This window comes from Dermochelys coriacea, chromosome 19 (assembly GCF_009764565.3).
Source record: "Dermochelys coriacea isolate rDerCor1 chromosome 19, rDerCor1.pri.v4, whole genome shotgun sequence".
NCBI lineage: Eukaryota > Metazoa > Chordata > Testudines > Dermochelyidae > Dermochelys > Dermochelys coriacea.
This window is the reverse complement of record NC_050086.2, coordinates 8,575,442-8,600,046: the sequence shown is the minus strand read 5'-3', so window position 1 is coordinate 8,600,046 and position 24,605 is coordinate 8,575,442. Positions and strand designations below refer to the sequence as shown.

General features: G+C 41.3%; 1 protein-coding gene across 6 annotated transcripts in view; it reads right to left on the bottom strand.

The window, feature by feature from the left end:
- Nucleotides 1–18,305, bottom strand: part of RCAN3 (RCAN family member 3) — an 82,458-nt gene extending 64,153 nt beyond the window's left edge. Inside the window, exons 1-2 of one of the 6 annotated variants that reach the window (XR_006278229.1) lie at nucleotides 18,086–18,293; nucleotides 6,300–6,544 (exon numbers count right to left, since the gene is read on the bottom strand). Coding sequence is in view for 4 of the 6 variants with exons in the window: in XM_038377659.2 (XP_038233587.2) it covers nucleotides 6,300–6,494 (195 nt within the window). In the remaining 2 variants the exon portion in view is untranslated. Of the gene's footprint in view, nucleotides 1–6,299; nucleotides 6,545–17,048; nucleotides 17,214–18,084 lie in introns of those variants that run through there. The other 5 variants (XR_006278230.1, XM_038377659.2, XM_043506043.1 and 2 more) reach the window with 5 other exon arrangements.
- Between the last annotated feature and the right edge of the window lie 6,300 nt (nucleotides 18,306–24,605).

Genomic DNA, 24,605 nt, shown 5'->3' with positions numbered 1-24,605 from the left:
AGCTAGCAGTAACCCATGCTCACACTAAACTGAAAAGATGTGGGTAATACTACATACAGCACTGATGGCGGATGAACCAGGTATTTTCTGCAGGGGAAAAGAAGAAAAAAATGAAAGCTCTGCAACTGAAAATAAGCCATTTGAAAAACTCAACAGCCGGCACCTTTCTCCTGCACCACAGGAATACAATTATAGCAGGCTGACAGAGCAACAGCTCTTATTATATAACGTCCCCTCCCCTATTCGAGTGCAGATCAGTAAGCTGCTTTAGAAGTTATTTGCATATCTGATTTATGCTTCATCTCCTGTCTATCTGCACTATCCACTTCCAGTACCTTCTATAGTACAGATTTTTTTTAAACAGTTAATTGTTTAAAACTAATATTAAAACAGACCCCCAAAAGAGTTAAACCATGGTAAGAGTAAACTAAATTAAAACAGAAAAGGGACATGATTGTCTCTTGGATTGGATACCTCCTTGGTTAGCCTCTGTGCCAAGATGCTAACAACCCTTCCATTACACACACCCTTGTTAGGGTCAGTGAGGCACAGAAATACTAGTGTGTGGATGCCTGAGGCTACCCATTGCCAAAAATAGAAACGTATTTTCTTTGTTAACCCCCCCCTTTGAGCCTTTAGCTCTAGAGCTTCTGGCATTAGCATCAAGGATCTCCAAGGTCGATAGCTGTGATGTATTGTAATTGGAAAAGAGCAATTAAAATTGAACTGCAAAGTGGCTTAGAGATAAGCAGCAGAGGCTATTGGTAAAACAAAAACGTAAAACATGGAGAGAGACAAACTAGTTCACTATCATGCTCACTCTGGTTGACCTTATATTTAAATGGCTTTGAAAATGGCACAATTTCATGAGTTACTACATTTTCAGATGGTGTTAAATTAACATGCAGAGGCAGAAAATGCTATGGAATAAAGCAAATAAATCTGGAATTAGATGAGTTGATCAGATTTATAGGATAAAGGTTCATGCAGCTACTGGAGATAAGATAATGAGGATTACAGTGAACAAAAAACCATCAGATTGTAAAAAGAAAAGGAGTACGTGTGGCACCTTAGAGACTAACAAATTTATTAGAGCATAAGCTTTCGTGAGCTACAGCTCACTTCATCGGATGCATTGCATGGATTAAGTGAGCTGTAGCTCACGAAAGCTTATGCTCTAATAAATTTGTTAGTCTCTAAGGTGCCACACGTACTCCTTTTCTTTTTGCGAATACAGACTAACACGGCTGCTACTCTGAAACATCAGATTGTAGGTATTCTACAATGAAAGCCACTGGACAGGTCCTTTTAGCTACTTCAATATCTGCAGGGAACAAAGTACATTGCATCAGGAGGAATAACTACAAATGACTTCACTAGAATACAAAATGAGTTCCACACAGAACATAAACCAGTGTACGCTAGTTAACACATTAACTGCATCTGCATGAGGCAATGGTTAAAAGACAAATATGTTCTGTCAACAAGAGAAAAAGAACACACCTACAACGCAACAAAAAGACCAAATCCTGGATGACCAGAGTATCTAAAGGATAATGCAAAAGAGAAAAGGGCAGTAGTCAGCAGCCAAAATGTCTAGATTTTCTAAAAACATGGTATGCTGGCCATCGCTGACAAGGCACCATTTCAAATTTGTTCTATAGGATGCTGGGCTCTTTTGCCTCTACCCCTCCCCACTGGAAGTGATGTTGGGGAGCCAGGGAGTGAAATCCCTACTTCCTGAAATTGCTGATGCTATCTTACAGATTCTTATTTGGGAGAAGGGAAATTGGCCGACCTGTATATTTTGCAGGGATATACACTCTCTGTTCTGTGAATTGTTTAATCGGTTTATATCTTGCTGATATAGTCTGAGCAGCCCATCTTGAGCATAACTTCTCCTTTTCTAATTCTTTAAGTTCACTCTCCGTGATTTGAAATGGACTGGTCTCCGTAAGCCAAGTCTTACCCCAATCATCGGGTACAATAATGTTTCAAGAAAGTTTTTAAAAACTGCTTTTGAAAGACATTTTCCTAACACCGGAAAAAATGCAGTGAAGACCGTGATATAGGCCTCTGTGATCAAGGGTAATGAAGAAAAAAGACCTCCAAGACTGTAGGATCTGAAATGTGTTTAAACACTTATTGCCAACAGAATTCTAGCACTGTTTCCATGACCACTTTAGGCAGGGATTTTTTCAATCTGAAAACTGTGTTAGAACTGTACTATAAAACTGCATTCTGGGCTATGGAGGCTAGTGCCTCTATAGCATGGCTTGGCTATGTATTTCTACTCTGGTTAGGGAAGCCATGGTAGAATTCTGTTAGCAACAACTGTATTTAGACATGGTTTTCAGCATGGGCAGGGCCTTCCTATGATCTGTTAACAAGCAGGAAAGACATATAAAACTGATAGATAGCTATCAATAAGTTATTTGGGGAGCAGTTATGAAATTATGGATAGATGTTAACAAGGGAAGAAGCCTGAAAGTCAGAAAGCCATATTAGCAATATTTCACTTTTATATTTAGTATCATTTGTATTCAGGACATAAGTCAGAAGATTAGAATACTCTTTCCCTTTCAAAGGCTCTTAAACACAGGCCATCTGCGGTTTTATCTGAACTGCAGTAAAAGAATAGGGATGATTAAGATTTGATATTTCTAGAATACTGTAACAAGTAAACCTTTGCATAAGAGTCCTCATTCCTTGAGGCTTTTCTTTTGTATTTGCAAAACCTAAAAAAAAAAAGAACTCTTATCCCATGGGCCAATACAGTTTACTACTAGATATATAAAGAGCTGTCAGAACCACCAGTGAAGCATCTTTGACAAGAGCATCCTTACTGAATTGTAGGTTACCTATTAAATGGGCACTGTAGGTAGGTAGGCCTAAAATTAGATCTAGATTACTAGCCTTGTTTCTATCTCGGGGTCATGAACATGCAGAGAGTCCGTACACACACACACATTGCACTGACCTCCTGCTGTCCACCTCCATTTCTGGGAGTAGGAGGCTGAATCCCAACTCCAGAGTCTAATATGCAGCACAAGTTTGTTATTTAAGTTGTCCTACAGCAAGATGCTGAAATATTGAGACTCCCTGGAAACAGGTTACGATTTAGGAAGGGATGGATGAGCTCTTTACCTTTATGAGGCAGATAAATTGAGCTCTATGCTGTTCGCTGCATGTGGGTCTTTTCACCAGAGGCCTTGTCTGCTCTATGAGAACACTAGAAATCCCAAGACACTTAATAAGATCAGGAACTTGCCCCTTGTTTTCCCTTCTTCCACTGTTATGCAATGCCATGTACACTACCTGGCTGTTACCCTTCATCCCAGAGATGGCAGCATTTCTTTGGTGCTGCATGTATGTTTATGAAGTGCTCTGGAATGAACAAAACTATATACACAGATTAAGGCTGATTAAGTTTTGTCCACCAAAATTGTTTTTCAATGCCAAACTGGGTTTTCAAACAAACAAACATTTTTCATTAAAATTGTCTTCTGACTATAGAAAATTTTGATTTTTCAACAAAAGAAAGTGTAAACAACAAAGATTTCAATTTTGGACCAAAAACGAAAAATATTTTAGCTGAATACCAAAATATCTCAGCTGGGACAGGATGCCATGCTATCTTACAGGCATTTTATTCTGGTTGCCTCATGTTTCCATTCTCCTATGTGGACCAGGCTTCACAGCCAGACAATCTCCCATGATGCACCATGGTCATTAGACCAAAACCAATGATGCACTGGCTCCCCGCACAGAGAGGATAGTATGATGTATCATGGAAGATGTAATCTGACCAGAGAGCCTGGCTGATAAAGGAGAATGGGAGCATAAGGCATGTGAACTACAATCCCCATGAACCACCACACCATACAGTAGAAGCCCCTTTATCTGACCCTCCATTATCCGGCTTTCCTTATTAACCGAACAACAAGTGCACACAGGCCAGAAGCAGATGAGCTCTCCTGTGGCAGCTAGATGGTGCTGCAGCCATTCTCCAGATTACCCAAATTTATGATGATCCAATCTGGCCCCAGTCCCAATTAGATTGGATAAATGGAGTTCTGCTGTATTTCCAAATCAAACTACTTTGGGTTTTGGCTGAATTACTTAGTTTTCAATTTTTTGCTGAAAAGTTGAAATTTTTTGTGAAAAAAAGCCTTTATGTGATTAGCTCTAACAACGATACATTATTACCACAAGGCTAGAGCCCTTCATTGTGCCTTGGATAATCAGTTACAGCACCAAACTGTATCAGCGAGAAAAGTAATAGTCTTGTCCCACCCATAGTCATGGGATCCAGGAACATCTATCTACATTCTAATCCTGCTCTAAGACTGGCTTGCTGTGGGGTTTTGAGCTACTCTCACCCTCTGTAACTCAGTTTCACTTTCTAAAAATGGGGATAATTACATCTACTTATATCACAGGGGCATTATGATATTTGTCTGGTGTTTTGGAAATATGAAGTGATATATAAGTATTAGATGTAAAACTCAATTATCCACATATCTCGGGGCACTGACATTTTTGGATAATGAGTGTATTGGACAAGTCAAATTTGTTTCTATGTCAATTTCTGATTTGGGATACAACTACAGGATTGATCCTCTCCAAGGGAGAGACGGTAGAGGGAAACTAACACTTAAACTGGCAAATAACGTGTGTGGGAGGGTGCGGGGAAGGGAGGTGTTAGATTTAAAAAAAAAAATTGTCAATGAAACAGGTTGTTTAAAGAAATTATTTACTTTCTTCTAATATTTCTTTCAGATAAAACACAGGTAAAATTGATCTTCAACCCACAGAACTTAACAATCAAGCCAGTGCTTCACCGAGTGTTTGACATAAATATGTACGTTTTCGCAGCAATTTTAACATGCGTTACTAAATCAGAATTTGAAGGTATCTAATCCAGCCTCGCACAAAACTGTCCCAAAAAATACACCTGTACACAAACAAAATCTACTTGCCTGCTGTTTGTCATGATAAAAGAAAAAATAATATTTTACTTTTCTGCAAAAAACAAAAAAAATCCAAACCTACTTATCATGGGGAAGCAGGTAAGCAGAATTTTGTAAGGCTGCCCTAATCAAATATATTGATACTTAAGTGGCATTATAAAATCATAGGACTGACATTCTTTCCCTTACAGAATAAGGATTGCAGTATCAGCATTACTGTCTGCAGTCAGATCATATATTTCAAGCCGTCGCTCCAGAAATCCCTCTCCTCAGGAAATGGAAACTACAAGGATCTCTAGGGAGAGCTGTCAGTAAGGCACTCTCAGTGCTGGGGTCCTAGATTGTAAAACACCTGCTGGATGAGAATGAGTCTTAGTCTGCCCAGCTCCAGAGTCAACTGCAAAACCTGCATTTTGGCAGAAGTTTCCTTGTAATAATTGACAGAAGGGAGGATAAAGGAAGGGGAAGAAAAAAGGAGGAAGAAGGGACGAAAGGATGGTCAAGTTTAAGCGAAACCCTAGGATGGCAAGAGTGGAATCCAATTTGATGATTTTTATAATTGTGTTTTGCATCTATGGCAATTAGCAGCCTATAAATATCTTTGGTAGAGTTTCAATAGCTTTGTTTGTTGTGATTAATAGTTTAGGAGTGCAGTTCACTGACTTTAAGAGGCTGATTTAAATTGAAGGACACCATATAGCATCCCTGATTTGCAGACCAATGTTTCCTAGCTGATACCACACCTTCCCCCAGGCAGCATATAAAATTTTAGAACTGTAGTAGGATTCATAGTTTTGTGAATGAAAACTGGAAGGAAGTTACAGATCAAGCTTTCCTCCATTACATAAACCGCTCACATTTCAGCCATAGTTTGCTTTGTTAGTCTACAGAACTCATGTGCTGTAGAAGATTCTTCCTGATCGCCATTAGAAGCAAAGGATAACCTCATGTCTGACTGAATAAAAAAAAAAAAAAAAAAGATAATCGTCCAAAGAAGCCTTGTTTGGACTAGAAATTTCAAATCACTTTCAAATTGTTATTTCTTATTCATTAGGTCTGACAAAGTATACTGTGAACAAATACAATTCTTTTAACAGTGATCCTTGTCCTGGAATCAAATATTTGAGTTCTCCCGGGACCATAAAACGTAAGGCAGGAGATCAGCATGCAGACGGGCTATTTGAATTTATTGGCAAGCAGCACTGAAAGACAATTTGAACTCATTAGCAAATCTAGTTATTTTTCACCCGCTAGAATAAGTAATAACAATGAAAATTTAAACTACAATTGCACCAATTTAGATCACTATACCCTATGTACTCTTACCTTTTCTTCTTGTACCTCAAACACAGCTTCTGGCACACTGCAAGCAAAGAGTGAGGTAGGCAAGTCACTTAAATCCATCATCTCTTCCAAATCATCTTCATTTTCTCCAAAGATCATTTCTTCTTCCTCTTCTTGGTCACTGCTGTAAATGTCTGTTTGGCTGTCACTCCAGGACTTCATAGTGTCTCTGAGCATTGTCCACCAAACACAACTCTTCTTTATGTGCCAGGGCTTCTAGCAGGAGTCTGTTGAGAGAAAATGGAGGATTACAAGTACTGAATTTACCAGTAAATCACATTTTCCTGCTATAGTTATTCTTTGAGATGAATGCAGAAAAGAGAAATCAGTGTGAAGGCTGCCTATAGCCTACAGTACAGAACCACTTTATCTCATTCCTATAAACCTGAGACTCACCCGTTTGAGCTGTGAAAAGGAATGTAAGAAACCATCCCTTCTAATAAATGTAAACAATTTTTGTCAGAGTAAGAGAACATTAAAGTATTAGGAAACTGTTCTACAAGCTGTCCTCAATGCCATAATACTTTGCATTTTAGATAGCATTTTTTTCTCTGAGTATGTCGAAGTATTTTATAAACAAGCTTCACCCAGCTAATGTGAGTTGAGCAGTCTCCAGATTTTACAGATGGAAAAAACATGCACACTGTAAAGTTAAAGAGTCTTGCACAAGCTCCCTGCAACTCAGCAGCACAGCCAGGAACAAAATCCAATATTCCCGACTCCAAGCCCCTTTTTCTAACCACTAGATCAACAGTGTCTTCCACAACAGACACTGTATGAATAGAAAAAAAAATATTCTAAGCTGTATGGGTAGTCTGCATAGTGCTATACTTGCAATCCTCAATAAATGTGAGATGGAAACAAAATGCAATGCAAACAGGATATCATATAGGATACTAAACCAGAGACCTTAGAATATGAACTATTTTTGCATAAGCAACTACATTTTATACTTTTTTATAGAACACATGTTGTTAACTCTTGATAAAACACAGGAACACTTTTGTGGTGAGAAAAAAGTAATCACATTACTGTATTTTAATGTGTAATCTCTGGAAGAAGGGTGGGGAGTAAGTTGCGCAGAACACTGGAAAAACTGGCACCCAATGTATTTGTTTACTATCTGCAGTTGTTTGTTTTGAATATTTTATTTGATTAACTAGCTTATTCCTTTGAAGCAGTCAGCTAAAAATGCCATTACCTGTAACCAGTATAGGTGTACGAGAAAAAAAAATAAAAAAAATCAATCCATGCTCACTCATGTTTGTTTAAAGCAAGCATAACTGACAACATGGATTTACAAAAGGTAGATCGTGCCAAACCAACCTGATCTCCTTTTTTGAAAAAGTAACAGATTTTTTAGATAAAGGAAACGCAGTGGATCTAATTTAACTAGATTTCAGTAAGGCATTTGATACTGTGCCACATGGGGAATTATTAGTTAAATAGGAGAAGATGGGGATCAATATGAACATCAGAAGGTAGATAAGGAATTGGTTAAAGGGGAGACTGCAACGGGTCCTACTGAAAGGCGAACTGTCAGGCTGGAGGGAAGTTACCAGTGGAGTTCCTCAGGGATCGGTTTTGGGACCAATCTTATTTAATCTTTTTATTACTGACCTTGGCACAAAAAGTGGGAGTGTGCTAATAAAGTTTGCAGATGATACAAAGCTGGGAGGTATTGCCAATTCGGAGAATGATCGGGATATTATACAGGAGGATCTGGATGACCCTGTAAACTGGAGTAATAGTAATAGGATGAAATTTAATAGAAGTGTAAGGTTATGCATTTAGGGATTAATAACAAGAATTTTAGTTATAAATTGGGGACGCATCAATTAGAAGTAACGGAAGAGGAGAAGGACCTTGGAGTATTGGTTGATCATAGGATGACTATGAGCTGCCAATGTGATATGGCTGTGAAAAAAGCTAATGCGGTTTTGGGATGCATCAGGAGAGGCATTTCCAGTAGAGATAAGGAGGTTTTAGTACCATTATACAAGGCACTGGTGAGATCTCACCTGGAATACTGTGTGCAGGTCTGGTCTCCCATGTTTAAAAAAGGATGAATTCAAACTGGAGCAGGTACGGAGAAGGGCTACTAGGATGATCCGAGGAATGGAAAACTTGTCTTATGAAAGGAGACTTAAGGAGCTTGGCTTGTTTAGCCTAACTAAAAGAAGGTTGAGGGGAGATATGATTGCTCTCTATAAATATATCAGAGGGATAAATACAGGAGAGGGAGAGGAATTATTTCAGCTCAGCACCAATGTGGACACAAGAACAAATAGGTATAAACTGGCCACCAGGAAGTTTAGACTTGAAATTAGACAAAGGTTTCTAACCATCAGAGGAGTGAAGTTTTGGAATAGCCTTCCAAGGGAAGCAGTGGGGGCAAAAGATCTATCTGGCTTGAAGATTCTACTCGATAAGTTTATGGAGGAGATGGTATGATGGGATAATGTGATTTTGGTAAGTAATTGATCTTTAAATATTCAGGGTAAATAGGACTAATCCCCTGAGATGGGATATTAGATGAATGGGATCTGAGTTACCCAGAAAAGAATTTTCTGTAGTATCTGACTGGTGAATCTTGCCCATATGCTCAGGGTTTAGCTGATCGCCATATTTGGGGTCGGGAAGGAATTTTCCTCCAGGGCAGATTGGAGAGGCCCTGGAGGTTTTTCGCCTTCCTCTGTAGCATGGGGCACGGGTCACTTGAGGGAGGATTCTCTGCTCCTTGAAGTCTTTAAACCACGATTTGAGGACTTCAATAGCTCAGACATAGGTGAGGTTTTTCGTAGGAGTGGGTGGGTGAGATTCTGTGGCCTGTGTTGTGCAGGAGGTCGGACTAGATGATCAGAATGGTCCCTTCTGACCTTAGTATCTATGAATAGCCAGATACCCTTAGGAAAAAATTTGTGGAAATGAGGAAATAAATTATTTGATACCCCCAGTTACTGATCTAAGTATTTATAAAATGCTTGTGCACTGTAGTGCTGAGGCTCCATATTCATGTGATCACCACACTTGTAAATACACGAGGACATTTTTGAAACGTGTGGAAGTTGGCATTTCAGTTTACATCCAATAACCTAATGTAAACAAGCTGTTCACACACAGAAATTACAAAGGTTTAACCAAACATGTGATGTTAACTTATTTAGTTAAGCCAGTGAAACTGCATGTAGATACATTTACAACCTACTTAAGAACACTCATGCACAAAGTTGCATCAGCTCAACGTCAAGACATTCAGTAAATCAGTGCAATTGTGTGTGTATATCTGACCTAACTTGACCAGCAAAAGTGAGTTTTACACATTTTCTGAACAGACTATTTCAAATGCATTGATTATACAACACCAGGGGAAAGAGATGTCATGCCAGAATGTGCTTGTGTAACTGGTAAACAATTAACTATTTTCTGAGGGCTAACTCATCTAAAAGTGAAGAAAAAAAAAGCATAAACATAGACAAAAAAAAATACTGAATGGTTTGGAAGCTCGGAATTTTAAAAGATACTTCCAGGCCAGTCAGTCAAGGGCATTAAGAGGGCGAGGGTACACAAAGTCAAATTGAGCCATAAGAAAATCGCACTGAAAATACTAGCTGCATTATTCATAGAATGACAAGAGGACGCACCCCTTTTACAAAAGGCTTAAACCACAGGGACTCTGCCCCTCGAAGTTAATCTATCTGAAAAGTATTTTAGATGTGCAAAGGAGGAAAGAAAGGATATTTGGCACAGAGAAATGGGACTTTGTAAGGGATGGCATAAAAGAAGGCATGACAACAGAAGATTTAAATGAATAATGAGGAAGAGGGGAGATAGTGTGTCTGTCCATATGTCACCCTAAATATGGCTGAGTTACTGAGAGCCTTGAAAAAGGTCAAGTAACTTGAACTTGACACAGAAGAACCAAGCAAGCCAGTGAAAGTTTGAGGGAAGGCAAAGAGGGTGATAAAGGAAAATTAACTAATTACTGTGATAGAGAACGCCTTCATTTTCTTTCTCAAAACCCCTCCCCCGCATATCTTTAAACAGTAAAAACTATCACCAGTTAGGGTTGACAGGCGGCTGGTTTTTGACCAGAACGCCTGGTTGAAAAGGGATCTTGGCAGCTCTGGTCTGCACTGCTGACGGGGCTGTTACAAGTCTGGTCGGCGGTGCAGCAGGGCTAAGGCAGGCTCCCTGCCTGCCCTGGCTCTGCGTGGTTCCTGGAAGCGGCTGGCACTTCCCTCTGGTTCCTAGACAGACGTGCAGCCATGGGGGCTCCGCACTGCCCCCGCCTCAAGTGCTGGTTCCACAGCTCCCATTGGCTAAGAACCACAGGCAACGTCTGCAGGCTGGGGAGGCACACAGAGCTGCCTGGATGCACCTCCGCGTAGGAGCTGGAGGGAAATGCCGGCCACTTCCAGAAACCACCTGAGGCAAGCACAGCCCAGAGCCTGCACCCCAAACTTCCTCCAGCACCCCACACCCCTCATGCAGCCCCACCCCCAGCCAGAGCCTTCATCCCCCCTGTACCCCAATCCCCCAGCCCAGCCCAGAGCCCCCCCACACCCTGATCCCCTCATTTATAGCCCCAGACTAGAGCTCTAAGACCCCCAGCCAGAGCCCTCATCTCCTCCCACACCCCAACCCTTTGCTCAGCCAGGTGAAAATGAGCAAGTGAGGGGGAGAATGAGAAACAGAAGGGGGGGAATGGATTGAGTGGGGGCGGGGCCTTGGAGAAGGGGGTATGGTTGGGGCAGGGCTTCAGGAACAGGCAGGGCAGGGGGCTGGATAAGGTTGTTCTGTTTTTTGCATTTGGAAAGTTGGCAACCCTAACCACAGTGAAAAGAAAGACTTCTTTACTCCAAGTGAGAAAGGCTTCTTTACTCCTGGATTATCAACATCAGAGTCCATTACAGCTCCTCGAAAATGGTTACATTCTACTGTGTCATTTAAGGAGCTCTAATCTGCAGATTACTGACACTAAACAATGCAATAACTGAAAAGCAGATGGAGGATTTACATTTTTTCTCATGTAACTAAGACATAGTGAGCATGTGTTTGTGAACGCTCAGCATATGGACACAGTAAACTGGAAGGAAACACATGCAAAAAGGCACGGGACTGAGGAACAGGAGACCTAGGTTCTACTCCTATATATGCCAACGCTCACTGTGTGATCTTAAGGGTGTGTCTACACAGCAAAGGAACACCAGCCACTGGCCCGGGACAGCCAACTCAGGCTCACGGGGGTGTTTCATTGCTGTGTAGACTTCCAGGCTCAGGCTGGAGCCCCAGCTCTAGAACCCTGCAGGGTGTGAGGATCCCAGAACTCTGTACTTCAGGTTCCCATTCTGTAAAATGTGGCTTTGTAGGGAAGGGGCTTTGAGATCATGCATGAAAAGTGCAATAGAAGAGCATATGTAAAAGATTTTATACAAAAGTAGTCATGGAACATATACAAGTGATTTAAAAAATAACGATAGTAGTTTTAAATTTAAAAACAAAAGTAAATATCCTTTTAAATCAAATCCTCATTTTTTGTTTTTGTTTTTAAATTACAGGCTCGCATCTGAAAGTATACAACTTCTCTTTCTGGCCGAGAATTTGAAAGGAGTATTGCTCTGGGGGCATTCACACTGAAACCTGAGAAGACATCACCATATACTGTAAAATGAAAGATTTTTGGAGAAAAATAAGAGTATTGATTACTGAATCTTTTTACACACATGCATACCCAGCTTTCAGAAAAGTAGCTGACCACATTAAGACAGCATGTTACATTTACAATTTGATGTATATGCTGGGCTTGTGCAGTACAGCACTCTGTGTGCTAAACTGTCCACACAGAACGTTCGAAAGGAAAGCAACCAGATCTGTGTGTCCTGAAGAGTCCAAGAAGAAAAACAAAAAAGCCTACGTTTGTTTAGTTACATCAATAGGATAAATTGAGTTTGTTAAAATATTCCACAAGGCTAATTCAAGCAAGCGGAAATTCGTTCTGCTCTCTGGTGGATTTGTTTCCTTCACAGAGGTAAGCAAAATTGATATTTGACTGGTTATTTGACTAAATATCTGTAGGTCAACTGACCAACAACTAGTGAAATATCTTTAACACACAAAGCTTCCACACGCACAATGCATTTTAGGAGTAACAGGTTTAAAAAATAACTATTGTCTCTGTTGCAGAGACTCTGGATTTAAAAGAAAAAAAACTGAGAGTCAGGAGGGCTCGGTGCTAATCGTGGTTAAACTACAGATTAGTAGGGATACCTCGGGCAAGTCACTTCGCTAATTATGCTTCAGTCTTCCTAGCTGTAAGTGGAGATTAGTCTCACAACACAGTGGTGTTGTGAGACTAATCTATTAATGTTTGTAAACTACTATGAGATCTTTGAGTGGAAGGCACTAGAGAAATGCTTAGTACTTGAGAACAGATTTTTGCACATCATACATTATATAAAAATCTGAGCAATTAAATCATGTTTTGTTTCTAATATATGTGAAATATAGTGTTTGCTATCTGACAAAATGAATTACAAAGCTGTACTTATCAAAGTTACTTCATTCCATTTAAACTTGAAGTGATTTAGCATTATTTTACTAATCACAGCAAACTTGTTCATATAAAATCAATGTTGGTAAGTTTCATTATGTCTGAAATACAAACAGGAGTGACAAATTTAAAAACAAATGCCAAATATTTAGAAGTTATTCACTGAAAAACATTATAGTGTAGGCCACGGATCAACATTAGCCATCATCATCCCACTCCTGAGACAAACTCACTCTTACTCGTTAAATTGTGGTTATCCAGACTCATAGGCATAAATCCTGAACTGAAGAGATGATGAAGTGAATGAAAAATCTCCTTGAATCAAAATCACCACCCTCACACACTTTCAATCCTTGTATTTTTTAGCCTTTACTTTAAGAGTCAGGAGCTGGTGTCAAAGTTTAATAATCAAGCAACTCTACATTTTAACAAAGTTAGTGAAGAAAAAACAACTGGTATGACTGGTAAATAATAGGCATTTTAAATCAAATATAAAATAATTAATGTGTCATTCCTAGTAGTCAAGTGAAAAAAAAAATCAGTGTACAGAAGTTGAAGGACGTGCATTCCAAAAGAAACATTTAAATCAGATTGGGGAGTAGAGGGGAGAACCATCTACTCATGATTAGGCTGAATTCCAAATTCCAACACAGACAAGTTTTAAAATCCTACAGGTTGGGTTTTATAACAGAAATAATGTCTACTCCTTCACAACATTGATGTCATCAGGTGCTGCAATAATCAATTGTGACATTAACACACAATGAGGAAAAGTGTACTGTAACTAGGATATACAACAAATTGTTTACAAGAATCTACACTATGTAAACAATGCTTGTACAAAGTAAAGCAACAAAGTAAAACGATTTAAATACAGATAGAATTTTAGGGTACAGTACAAAAAAACACACAGTAAAGTGGCTGAAGTATAGCATGAAGTGATTCAGCTAATATGATGCAGACGGAAGTAAAATGTAGTAGCTGAAAGAGACTAAAAGTCACAGTGACTTTGCACTGTACCTAAACTGGTCTAGTGAAGTTTAGCAATATCATATAAGTATCTTAACATGGACACAAGAACCCATTTGTAAGTGTTTTCATATAACTTGGTCATTTAGCACTGAACACCTTAAACACAAACTAGTTCATCCTCACTCTGAGGTGAGGCAGACAATCATCATCCCTCTTTTGCAGATGGGAAAGAAAACAAACACATGCAGAAGTTAAAATGAGTTGCCCAAGGCCAGCACAGCTCAGTATCAGAGCTGAGATTAGAGCCTTGGAATTCCTGGTTTGTAGATGTGTGCTCAGCCCACTACATAATGATCACATTACCCCATTTACAGCATAAACACCCTTAACGTGAGGAAAATGCTGACTTTTGCTGATCAATTTAAGAAGTTATTAAATATATTAATGCTATATAGATACACATTATTACTGGGGAAAAGGGAAGCTGTTTGACTAAAGCACAGTAGGGAGATTCCCAGCTTCTCTTTTGAGCTCTGCCTCTTGCTGAATTGAGGTGATGCCTTGTTACTCAACTTCTGTTATCTGTTCTGTTCCTTCCGTTCCACAGCTATAACATAGAAAATTGCCACTTACCCACTGTTGTGAAGGATCTCTAAGATCCTTGATTAAAAGTATCAAAAAAGGCATTGATCCTGTAAAGACACGCACTCAACTTTACACACTGTGAAAAGCCCCACCAATTTCAAGTGCAGCATTGCTATAAATGAACCTCAACATGTTGAGAATAGTTTGATTGCAGCAACAAAAATATTATACACCATTTACTGGTTTGTGAAGTAACAATTTGGCACAGTACTAAATTATTCTGGTAGCAGCTTACAAATTCTAGTGCCATGATGCAGATAACTAGTTTCCCTCAAACTGACAAAAAATGAATCACCAGATAAATAATTTTATACCTGAGTTAGGGTATAAAAGAGAAAGCCTGAGTAGTTGTAAGCAGCAGAAGAGACTGCAGCTGTTCCCTTCAACTACTGCAAGCAAGGTCTGCGTAAATGAGGGTTTAGTATCTACATTAATGCCAATTCTAGCCAAAACTGAGTTTTAACAAATCTTTTCTTTGTGGCCACGTGAAATGAGTAGAAAACTCCTAGCAGCAAAGATCAGCAGTTCTGCATTATTTACACTACAACCTTCTTTGCAAGTATAAAAAAAAATTGGAAAGGAAACTGTCAAGTAGTTTAGATCCACAGCTTAAACTATTTTTGTTTAAAAAAAAAAAACACGCATCCCCTAATTCTAGTTATTAAATAACAAATCTACAACTCTTAATTTTTAGAGGATATTTATTTTTTGCAGGCTTGCCAGAAATATCAGTACCTGAACACCATAGCTGACATTGCAGCAACCATTAAACTCTATGAAAGGCTAATCAAAGCCATGCAATGCTCCACTAAAATTAGAGTGGGATAGCCAAATGAAGTAACTGATGTACATATGGTATTTAAGAATTTATTATTACAAGCAGTGCAGAGAGAAGTCTACCTTCTAAAAGACTATATACAAAAATTTTATAGCATCTTTTTAAGATGCTAATCAAGACAGGAAAGAGGAGCACTGTGTAGTGATGAGTGGTGCCAAAGCTCTAATCCAGACTTTGACCCTCATTCACTGTGTGACCTTGGGCAAAGAGCAACCTCTATCTAGGTATTTTTAATGGGATTTAATTTTTAATCTCTGCCTCAGTTTCGCTTCTGTAAAAAGGGGATAATTTTACTTACCTCATGGGTTTGACACTTCATTTTTGTTTTTTTAATGATTTTTACCAGTTTCTTGGTTTTATAAAAGCTATTATTTGGTTTTTACCCATTTTCACCCAAATTTTGGTCCACTCGAGTACGTGAAAATATTATGTTACAAAAATCCTATACATTAGGTAGATACGTTTATGTTAATAAACAATTAGTTTAAATGTAAGTGCAAGAATGTATATTTGAGTAAGGCAATGTAATGGAAGATAACACACATATGTGCATGTCCATGCTCAAAACAAAAAACAAAACCTGGCTCCCTGTTCCAGAAGGAAAGATGGTGGCTCAGATTACTGAGCCTCCATCTCTTCTTTCCAGAGCAGGGAGCCGGATCAGAAATACTTTTATTTTTCTCTGTTGTTGCTTTTTTTCTGTCCTTCCATCCCTCAATATTAACCCAGAAAATGATAGAAATGCATAATCAGATATCAGTATTGAATACAGTTTGTGTGTAGTTAGGCATCCCAAACACAATATCTTCCTTTAGCTAATGTATGTTCTTTGAATTCTCTCTCATGTTTTTAGATGCTTAAGTGATCTCATACACTAGGACTACTTCAATTCTGTGAACCAAACCAGGAGCCTTAGCCACTCAGTTGATCTTGACCCCTTATTAATTCCTTTATTCCAATAAGAAGTAATATGATTTGGTTGGCACACTTAGATACCGAGGTAATGTGCACTTTTAGAAATACTGACAAGGTGTTTTTAAAAGAAAAACTCTACACAGTCTTGTCAACAATGAGGATTTGGGGAAATTCTCCCCTATTGCTCAAGCAGTAGAGAGAAAGAACAGGTGGTGACCATGTACCACCAATGCTTTTAATATTATTTTTTCTAGAGCTGCTCTGAGCATTGTTAGATGAGACAGAACGGAAAGAACGTCAGCAGCACATCTTAGCATCTCCTGTCTCCTACCATTACTAGTGCAATGATCAGAAAATTTCCAGAAGTCTTTAATGCTGACAAGGTCAAAACATTCATGGATGGCACTTTACAGACATATCTGCTCCCAAAGTGTGTAGTCTAAGACCAATCTTGCCAACACAAACACATGTATGACTTTACCTACGTGAGTAATCTCATTTAAGTCAATGTGTTTGCAAGAGCAGCACCAAAGTTTAGAAATAACATGTTCTGTTATAACAGACAAGGGGAAATGAAGGCATTAAGAATCAACTAAAGGGTTAAGTAGGTTGCTTTGGTTCTCAGACCACAAGAGCATTTAAGACCATTTTAAAACATACAAACAATACACTTAGAAAACAGCACACTGAACACGTGATGCCGAACCACGCCATGACTGTTGATAATAGGTTGTGTTATATCACAGCGTACTGAACTGGAGATAAATAAATGTAACCTTAACATAAAATGCCTATTTTTATGTCTCACATCATCAACGATAGCTACAAATAATGGCAAGTTCCGGATCTTTTGAAGTGCAGAAATTGCTTTGAAGCAAGACCTTCTTCACTCAAAGCAGCTTTGATTCTCGTAGTTCTGTCACCCTACAGGTGATTTGATCAGTCTTTTAAATTCTCTACACGCACAACTGAATAGTAAAAAAGAAAAGGCGGACTTGTGGCACCTTGGAGACTAACCAACTGATTTGAGCATAAGCTTTCCTGAGCTACAGCTGGCTTCATCGGATGCAACCGCTATAGCTCACCAAAGCTTATGCTCAAATCAATTTGCTAGTAGTGCCACAAGTCCTCCTGTCCTTTTTTGCGACTACAGACTAACACGGCTGCTACTCTGACAAGTGAATAGTGTAGCTCAAGTATTCCGCTTGCGTCGGAGACCTCCGAGCAATCAGTGCCTACAGGTCGGCAGCAAACGGGCAAGCCATTCCCATGTGAAGGCGAGGAGCTTTGGGGGGGTTAATCCACCATCACATGCCTCCAGGAGACATCGGCCAGCTTCAGAAGTTGCAGGAGGAAGCACAGCAACTGCTGCATCGGGGGGTCTCCAAACTTCGGGCAACTCGTAGCTCCTGCGCAGTCCCTGGCCCTCCCCCACCCGTTTAACCCCCACCGCGGGGCCAAGCAAACGGGGGACCGGAGCGGGCGCGGGCAGCCTCCGAAGCGCTCCCCGCTGCTCGAGCCATTCCCCCTTCGCACCCAGGGCCTGCGGCCCGCAGCAGCCCCGAGGGGGGGGGGCCGGGGCGACGCGACGGACACTCAGCCGAGCCAACAGCCCATCCCCGCCCTTTAGACGCGGCGGAGCCCCCTCCCCCCCAACCACCAGCACGCGCGGCTGCGAAACCCACCGCCGCCCCAGGGCGGTTGGCTGCCCCCCCAGGAAGCGGTCAGGGAGAGGCTCGAGGCGGCTCCCCCGGGGGGGGGGGGGCCGTGGTGAGGGAAAGGGGGCGGGCGGCGGCACAGAGAGAACATGGGGGGGCAGCTCGCTCTCCGCTCTGAGGACTCACCCGTCCCCGCCTGGGGTTCCCGTCGGCCGCCGCGCAGGGCCCGGAGCCCTCTGGGAGGAGGGCGGGCAGGACGAAAGGCGGTGGGGGGCGGGGGGGAGCTGGCAGCGATGGCAGCAGCAGCTGAGGGAAACCCCCCCCCCCGGTCCGGGCGCGCTCACTGTGGTTCTCCCCGGGGACGCGCGAGCGCGCGCGCGCTCCCGTCCTCGCATCGCCGCAGGGGGGGGCGGGGAGGGAAGAGTGACCCGGATGAGAAGGGAGCGAGCGCGGGGGGGGAGCGATGGCGATATCTGCGCATGCGCCGGCTCTTGGCGGCCCGCCGTCGCCCGGCATTCGCTGGGCTTTGAGGAGCCACTCCCGTGGGAAGGGGTGTGTGGGATGAGACAGAGCCCCGCCCCCCCTGGTATCCTGGGGGGGCTAGGCCAGGGGGTATCCTCTTGCGGGACAGTGTGGGGGAGGGGCTGGGCTAAAGGGGGCGTTGCCCTGCGGGGTACTGTGGGGGAGGGGCTGGGCTAAAGGGGGGGTTTGCCCTGGGGGGTACTGTGGGGGAGGGGCTGGGCTAAAGGGGGCGTTGCCCTGGGGGTACTGTGGGAGAGGGGCTGGGCTAAAGGGGGCGTTGCCTTGGGGGGTACTGTGGGAGAGGGGCTGGGCTAAAGGGGGCGTTGCCTTGGGGGGTACTGTGGGGGAGGGGCTGGGCTAAAGGGGCGTTGCCCTGCGGGGTACTGTGGGGGAGGGGCTGGGCTAAAGGGGCGTTGCCCTGCGGGGTACTGTGGGGGAGGGGCTGGGCTAAAGGGGGCGTTGCCCTGCGGGGTACTGTGGGGGAGGGGCTGGGCTAAAGGGGGCGTTGCCCTGCGGGGTACTGTGGGGGAGGGGCTGGACTAAAGGGGGCGTTGCCCTGGAGGTACTGTGGGGGAGGGGCTGGGCTAAAGGGGGCGTTGCCTTGGGGGGTACTGTGGGGGAGGGGCTGGGCTAAAGGGGGCGTTGCCTTGGGGGGTAACGTGGGGGAGGGACTGGGGAGCTGGATACGTTAGAGAGGGCAGAACCCTGGCTGGACTGATGGATGAAGCTGGGACAAGCTGAAGTTGCCGCAGCTCCCTCCCCAAAGGGCTGTGGGGTTCCCCATGGTGAGCCTGGGTCAGTGCTAAGCACTGTTATCACTAAAGACAGGATACCCTGAGCTAGCAAATCCTTATAAATAATTCTAATGTACTCACCGCAATGTTGTTGCAGCCTTTGGGACTCTACCACAGCATGTGTACAGACACACAGGGAGATTTCTAAGCCCCTACCATATTCTGTGTATGCGTAAACACCCCCCTCCCATATTCTGTGTTCATGTACACACACAGGTTTCTCTCTCCCTCTAACTTGCTAATCCATTCTGACTTCTTCCCAGTTTTGTTTTTTTTATTTTTAATTTTTTTGTATTTTTGTTACAGTACCGTCTAGAGGCCTCCACTAAAAACAGTATCAGGGGGTAGCCGTGTTCATATGTATCCACAAAAACAACAAGGAGTCCGGTGGCACCTTAAAGACTAACAGATTTATTTGAGCATAACCTTTTGTGGGTAAAAACCCCACTTCTTCAGATGCATGGAGTGAAAATTACAGATGCAGACATAAATATACTGACCTATGAAGAGAAGGGAGTTACCTCACAAGTGGAGAACCAGTGCTGACAGGGCCAATTCAATCAGGGTGGATGTAGTCCACTCCCAACAATAGATGAAGAGGTGTCCAGGAGAGGCAAAGCTGCTTCTGTAATAAGCCAGCCTCTCCCAGTCCCTATTCAAGCCCAAATTAATGGTGTTAAATTTGCAAATGAATTTTATTTCTGCAGTTTCTCTTTGAAGTCTGGTTTCAGAGTAGCAGCCGTGTTAGTCTGTATCCGCCAAAAGAAAAGGAGTACTTGTGGCACCTTAGCGACTAACAAATTTATTTGAGCATAAGCTTTCGTGAACTACAGCTCACTTCATCTGAAGTTTTTTTGTTCAAGTATAGCTACTTTCAAATCTGTTATAGAATGTCCAGGAAGATTGAAGTGTTCTCCCACTGGCTTTTGAATGTTACCATTCCTGATGTCCGATTTGTGTCCATTTATTCTTTTACATAGGGACTGTCCAGTTCGACCAATGTACATGGCAGAGGGGCATTGCTGGCACATGATGGCATATATAACATTAGTAGATCGTGCAGGTGAATGAGCCTCTGATGGTGTGGCTGTTCTGATTGGGTCCTCTGATGGTGTTGCTAAAGTGGATATGGGGACAGAGTAGGCAACGAGGTTTGCTACAGGGATTGATTCCTGGGTTAGTGTTTCTGTGATGTGGTGTGTAGTTGCTGGTAAGTATTTGCTTCAGGTTGGGGGGCTGTCTGTAAGCAAGGACTGGCCTGTCTCCCAAGGTCTGGGAGAGTGAGAGATTGTTTTCCAGGATAGGTTGTATCGTTGATAATGTGCTGGAGAGGTTTTAGCTGGGGGCTGTACATGATGGCCAGTGGTGTTCTGTTATTTTCCTTGTGGGGCCTGTCCTGTAGTAGGTGATTTTTGGGTACCCGTCTTGCTCTGTCAATATGTTTGCTCATTTCCCCAGGTGCGTATTGTAGTTTTAAGAATGCTTGATAAAGATCTTGTAGGTGTTTGTCTCTGTCTGAGGGATTGGAGCAAATTCGGTTGTATCTTAGGGCTTGGCAGTAGACAGTGGATGGTGTGGTATGTCCTGGATGGAAGCTGGAGGCATGTAGGTAAGTATAGCGATCAGTAGGTTTCTGGTATAGGGTGGTGTTTATGTGACCATCACTTATTTGCACTGTAGTATCCAGAAAGTGGATCTCTTGTGTGGACTGGTCCAGGCTGAGGTTGATGGTGGGGTGGAAATTGTTGAAATCCAAGTGGAATTCTTCAAGGGCCTCCTTCCCTTGGGTCCATATGATGAAGATGTCATCAATGTAGCACAAGTAGAGGAGAGGTGCTAGGGGTCGAGAGCTGAGGAAACGTTGTTCTAAGTCAGCCATAAAAATGCTGGCATATTGTGGGACCATGCGGGTACCCATAGCAGTGCCACTGACTTGTACGTATACATTGTCCCCAAATCTGAAATGGTTGTGGGTGAGGACAAAGTCACAAAGCTCAGCCACCAGGTGTGCCATGGCTTCAGGTCACCATTACCCTAGGTGCTGTACACACATTGTGGGAGTCAGTCCCTGCCCATAGGACCTTATAATTTATATTAGGGCTGTCGATTAATCACAGTTAACTCATGCGATTAATAGCAATTAATTTTTTTGAGTTAATCGCAGTTTTAATTGCACTGTTAAACAATAGAAGACCAACTGAAATGTATTAAATATTTTTGATGTTTTTCTATATTCTCATATGTATTGTAATCTGTGTTGTAATTGAAATCAAAGTGTATATTATTTTATTACAAATATTTGCACTGTACAAATGATGAACAAAAAAATAGTATTTTTCAATTCACCTCCTACAAGAACTGTAGTGCAATCTCTTTGTCCTGAAAGTGCAATTTACGAATGTAGATTTTTTGTTGTTACATAACTGCACTCAAAAACAAAACAATGTAAAACTTCAGAGCCTACAAGTCCACTCAGTGCTACTTCTTGTTCAGCCAATCGCTAAGACAAACAAGTTTACATTTATGGGAGATAATGCTGCCCTCTTCTTATTTACAATGTCACCAGAAAGTGAGAACAGGCATTTGCATGGCACTTTTGTAGCCGGCACAGCATGGTATTTATGTGCCATTTGTATGCCCTTTCATGCTTCAGCCACTATTCCAGCGGACATGCTTCCATGCTGATGACACTCGTTAAAAAAATTATGTGTTAATTACATTTGTAACTGAACTCCTTGGAGGAGAATTATATGTCCCCTGCTCTGTTTTACATGCACTCTGCCGTATATTTCATGTTATAGCAGTCTCAGATGATGATCCAGCACGTTGTTCATTTTAAGAACACTTTCACTGCAGATTTCACAAAATGCAAAGAAGGGACCAATGTGAGATTTCTAAAGATAACTACAGCACTCAACCCAAGGTTTAAGAATCTGAAGTGCCTTCCAAAATCTGAGAGGGATGAGGTGTGAAGCATGCTTTCAGAAGTCTTAAAAGAGCAACACTCCAATGCAGAAACTACAGAACCTGAACCACCAAAAAGAAAATCAACCTTCTGCTGGTGGCATCTGACTCAGATATTGAAAATGAACATACATCGGTCCACACTGCTTTGAATTGTTATCGAGTAGAATCCGTCATCAGCATGGACGCATGTCCCCTGGAATGGTGGTTGACACATGAAGGGACATGAATCTTTAGTACATCTGGCACATAAATAACTTACTGGCTATAACAATGCCATGCGAATGCCTGTTCTCACTTTCAGGCAACATTGTAAACAAGAAGCAGGCAGCATTATCTCTTGCAAATGTAAACAAACTTGTCTGTCTGAGCGATTGGCTGAACAAGAAGTAGGACTGAGTGGACTTGCAGGTTCTAAAATTGTACGTTTTATTTTTGAATGCAGTTATTATTGTACATAATTCTACATTTGTAAGTTCAACTTTCATGATAAAGAGACTGCACTATAGTACTTGTATTAGGTGAACTGAAAAATACTATTTCTTTTGTTTTTTTACAGTGTAAATACTTGCAAAAATAAAGTGAGCACGGTACACTTTGTATTCTGTGTTGTAATTGAAATCAGTATATTTAAAAATGTAGAAAACACCCAAAAATATTTAAATAAATGGTATTCTATTATTAACAATGATTAATTGTGCAATTAATCATGATTATTTTAATCGCTTGATAGCCCTAATTTATATATCAGAAATTTCCTTCTTCCATTACATTCTATTTGAAATTACAATACAAATCTCAAGAAGTGGAGTCTACTACAGAAGTCTCCAGAATTTCTAAAAAGTAGTGTTACGTTAAAACAAAAACATATTTTCCTCTGTTGCATGTGTAAGTTAACCTACATTTTAGCTGGAAATGGACAAAACTGGAAAAGAATGATATGAAATGGGGTTCCACAATGTTTATATGACATGTTGCTTGCATTTTATTAATTATTATGTCCATCCATACTAACACAGCTAAAAGTTCAAAATAAAATTTTCTTTTTGTCTCCTCACTCACATTTTTTAGCTGGGGTTGGGAACAAATGGCAGAATAAGAGAGGGACCTGCAGGAATTAATATTTAATCTATCACAAAGTAAAAACAATTAATCCAGTGATGAGATTATTTGCCTAACCCCCTAGCTGCCCAAACTTTGTGATATACTTGCATATGGTTACCTAAGTTTATATCCAAACCAAGTGCCTCAAACATTTGCCTGTACTTTTATATTCCATGAGAAGCAAATAAAAATTGCTGTTTGATTTCACCAATGCTAAAAACCTTTTGTTGATCATTTTTGTCCTCATTCTGCAGCTATGGGGAGAGGGCTGCTGCAGGCCAGGATTTCAATTTAATGTGCTGTACTTACCCTTGTTTAAATGCTTTCTTCTAAAGTTTACCTATGGCCAAGGAAGGGCAGAAAAGAGCGTTAGTCTGATCTCCCCTAATAGCTTTCTCATTTACATCTGTTCAAAGAAAGGCTCTCCTGTAATGGAAGGAAGGAAGATAAACAAAGCATTCTCAGAAAGGCATTCTTAATTTCACTTCTGTAGGCAAGGAATTCTGCCATTTAAATGCAGCAACAGAGGTAATATGTAGTTATCCTTTATTATCGTACCCTTTATGGCTGTGATCAAATGCAGTAATGCATCCGATGAAGTGAGCTGTAGCTCACGAAAGCTTATGCTCTAATAAATTTGTTAGTCTCTAAGGTGCCACAAGTACTCCTTTTCTTTTTGAGAATACAGACTAACACGGCTGCTACTCTGAAACCAGTATCAATTTAGTATGTGATACTTCCTCTCTTAGAGCCAATAATATATTCTGTCCTTATATAGGGATTGTAATAAATCTAATAGTTCTTTTCCATCTCTATCAACTGATTCTGTAGGGGCATATTTATATAGTTCCTTTGACCCTAAAACACAAATTGATTACAATCTCTGTAATACAAATAATTTCACCTAATGATGAAATGCAGCCACTTCTGAATGCAATTCAGTAACTGTCTGACAATGTACTTCAGCAAAATTCTACTGAACAATGGAAGATTTTGTTTCCAGTTGAAACCTTAATTGAATTGGCCTCATTAGTACTGACCCCCCACTTGGTAAGGCAACTCCTATCTTTTCATATATATACTGCTTACTGTATTTTTCACTCCATGCTTCTGATGAAGTGGGTTTTAGCCCACGAAAACTTATGCCCAAATAAATTTGTTAGTCTCTAAGGTGTCACAAGGACTCCTCGTTGTTTTTGCTGATACAGACTAACACTCTGAAACCTGTGTGGGAAATGTTGCCAGTGCCCCTGTACTATATGTTTTAATATTTTCACTTTCATATTTTACAACGTAGTATGCAGTGACTCCTGTTAAAAGCCT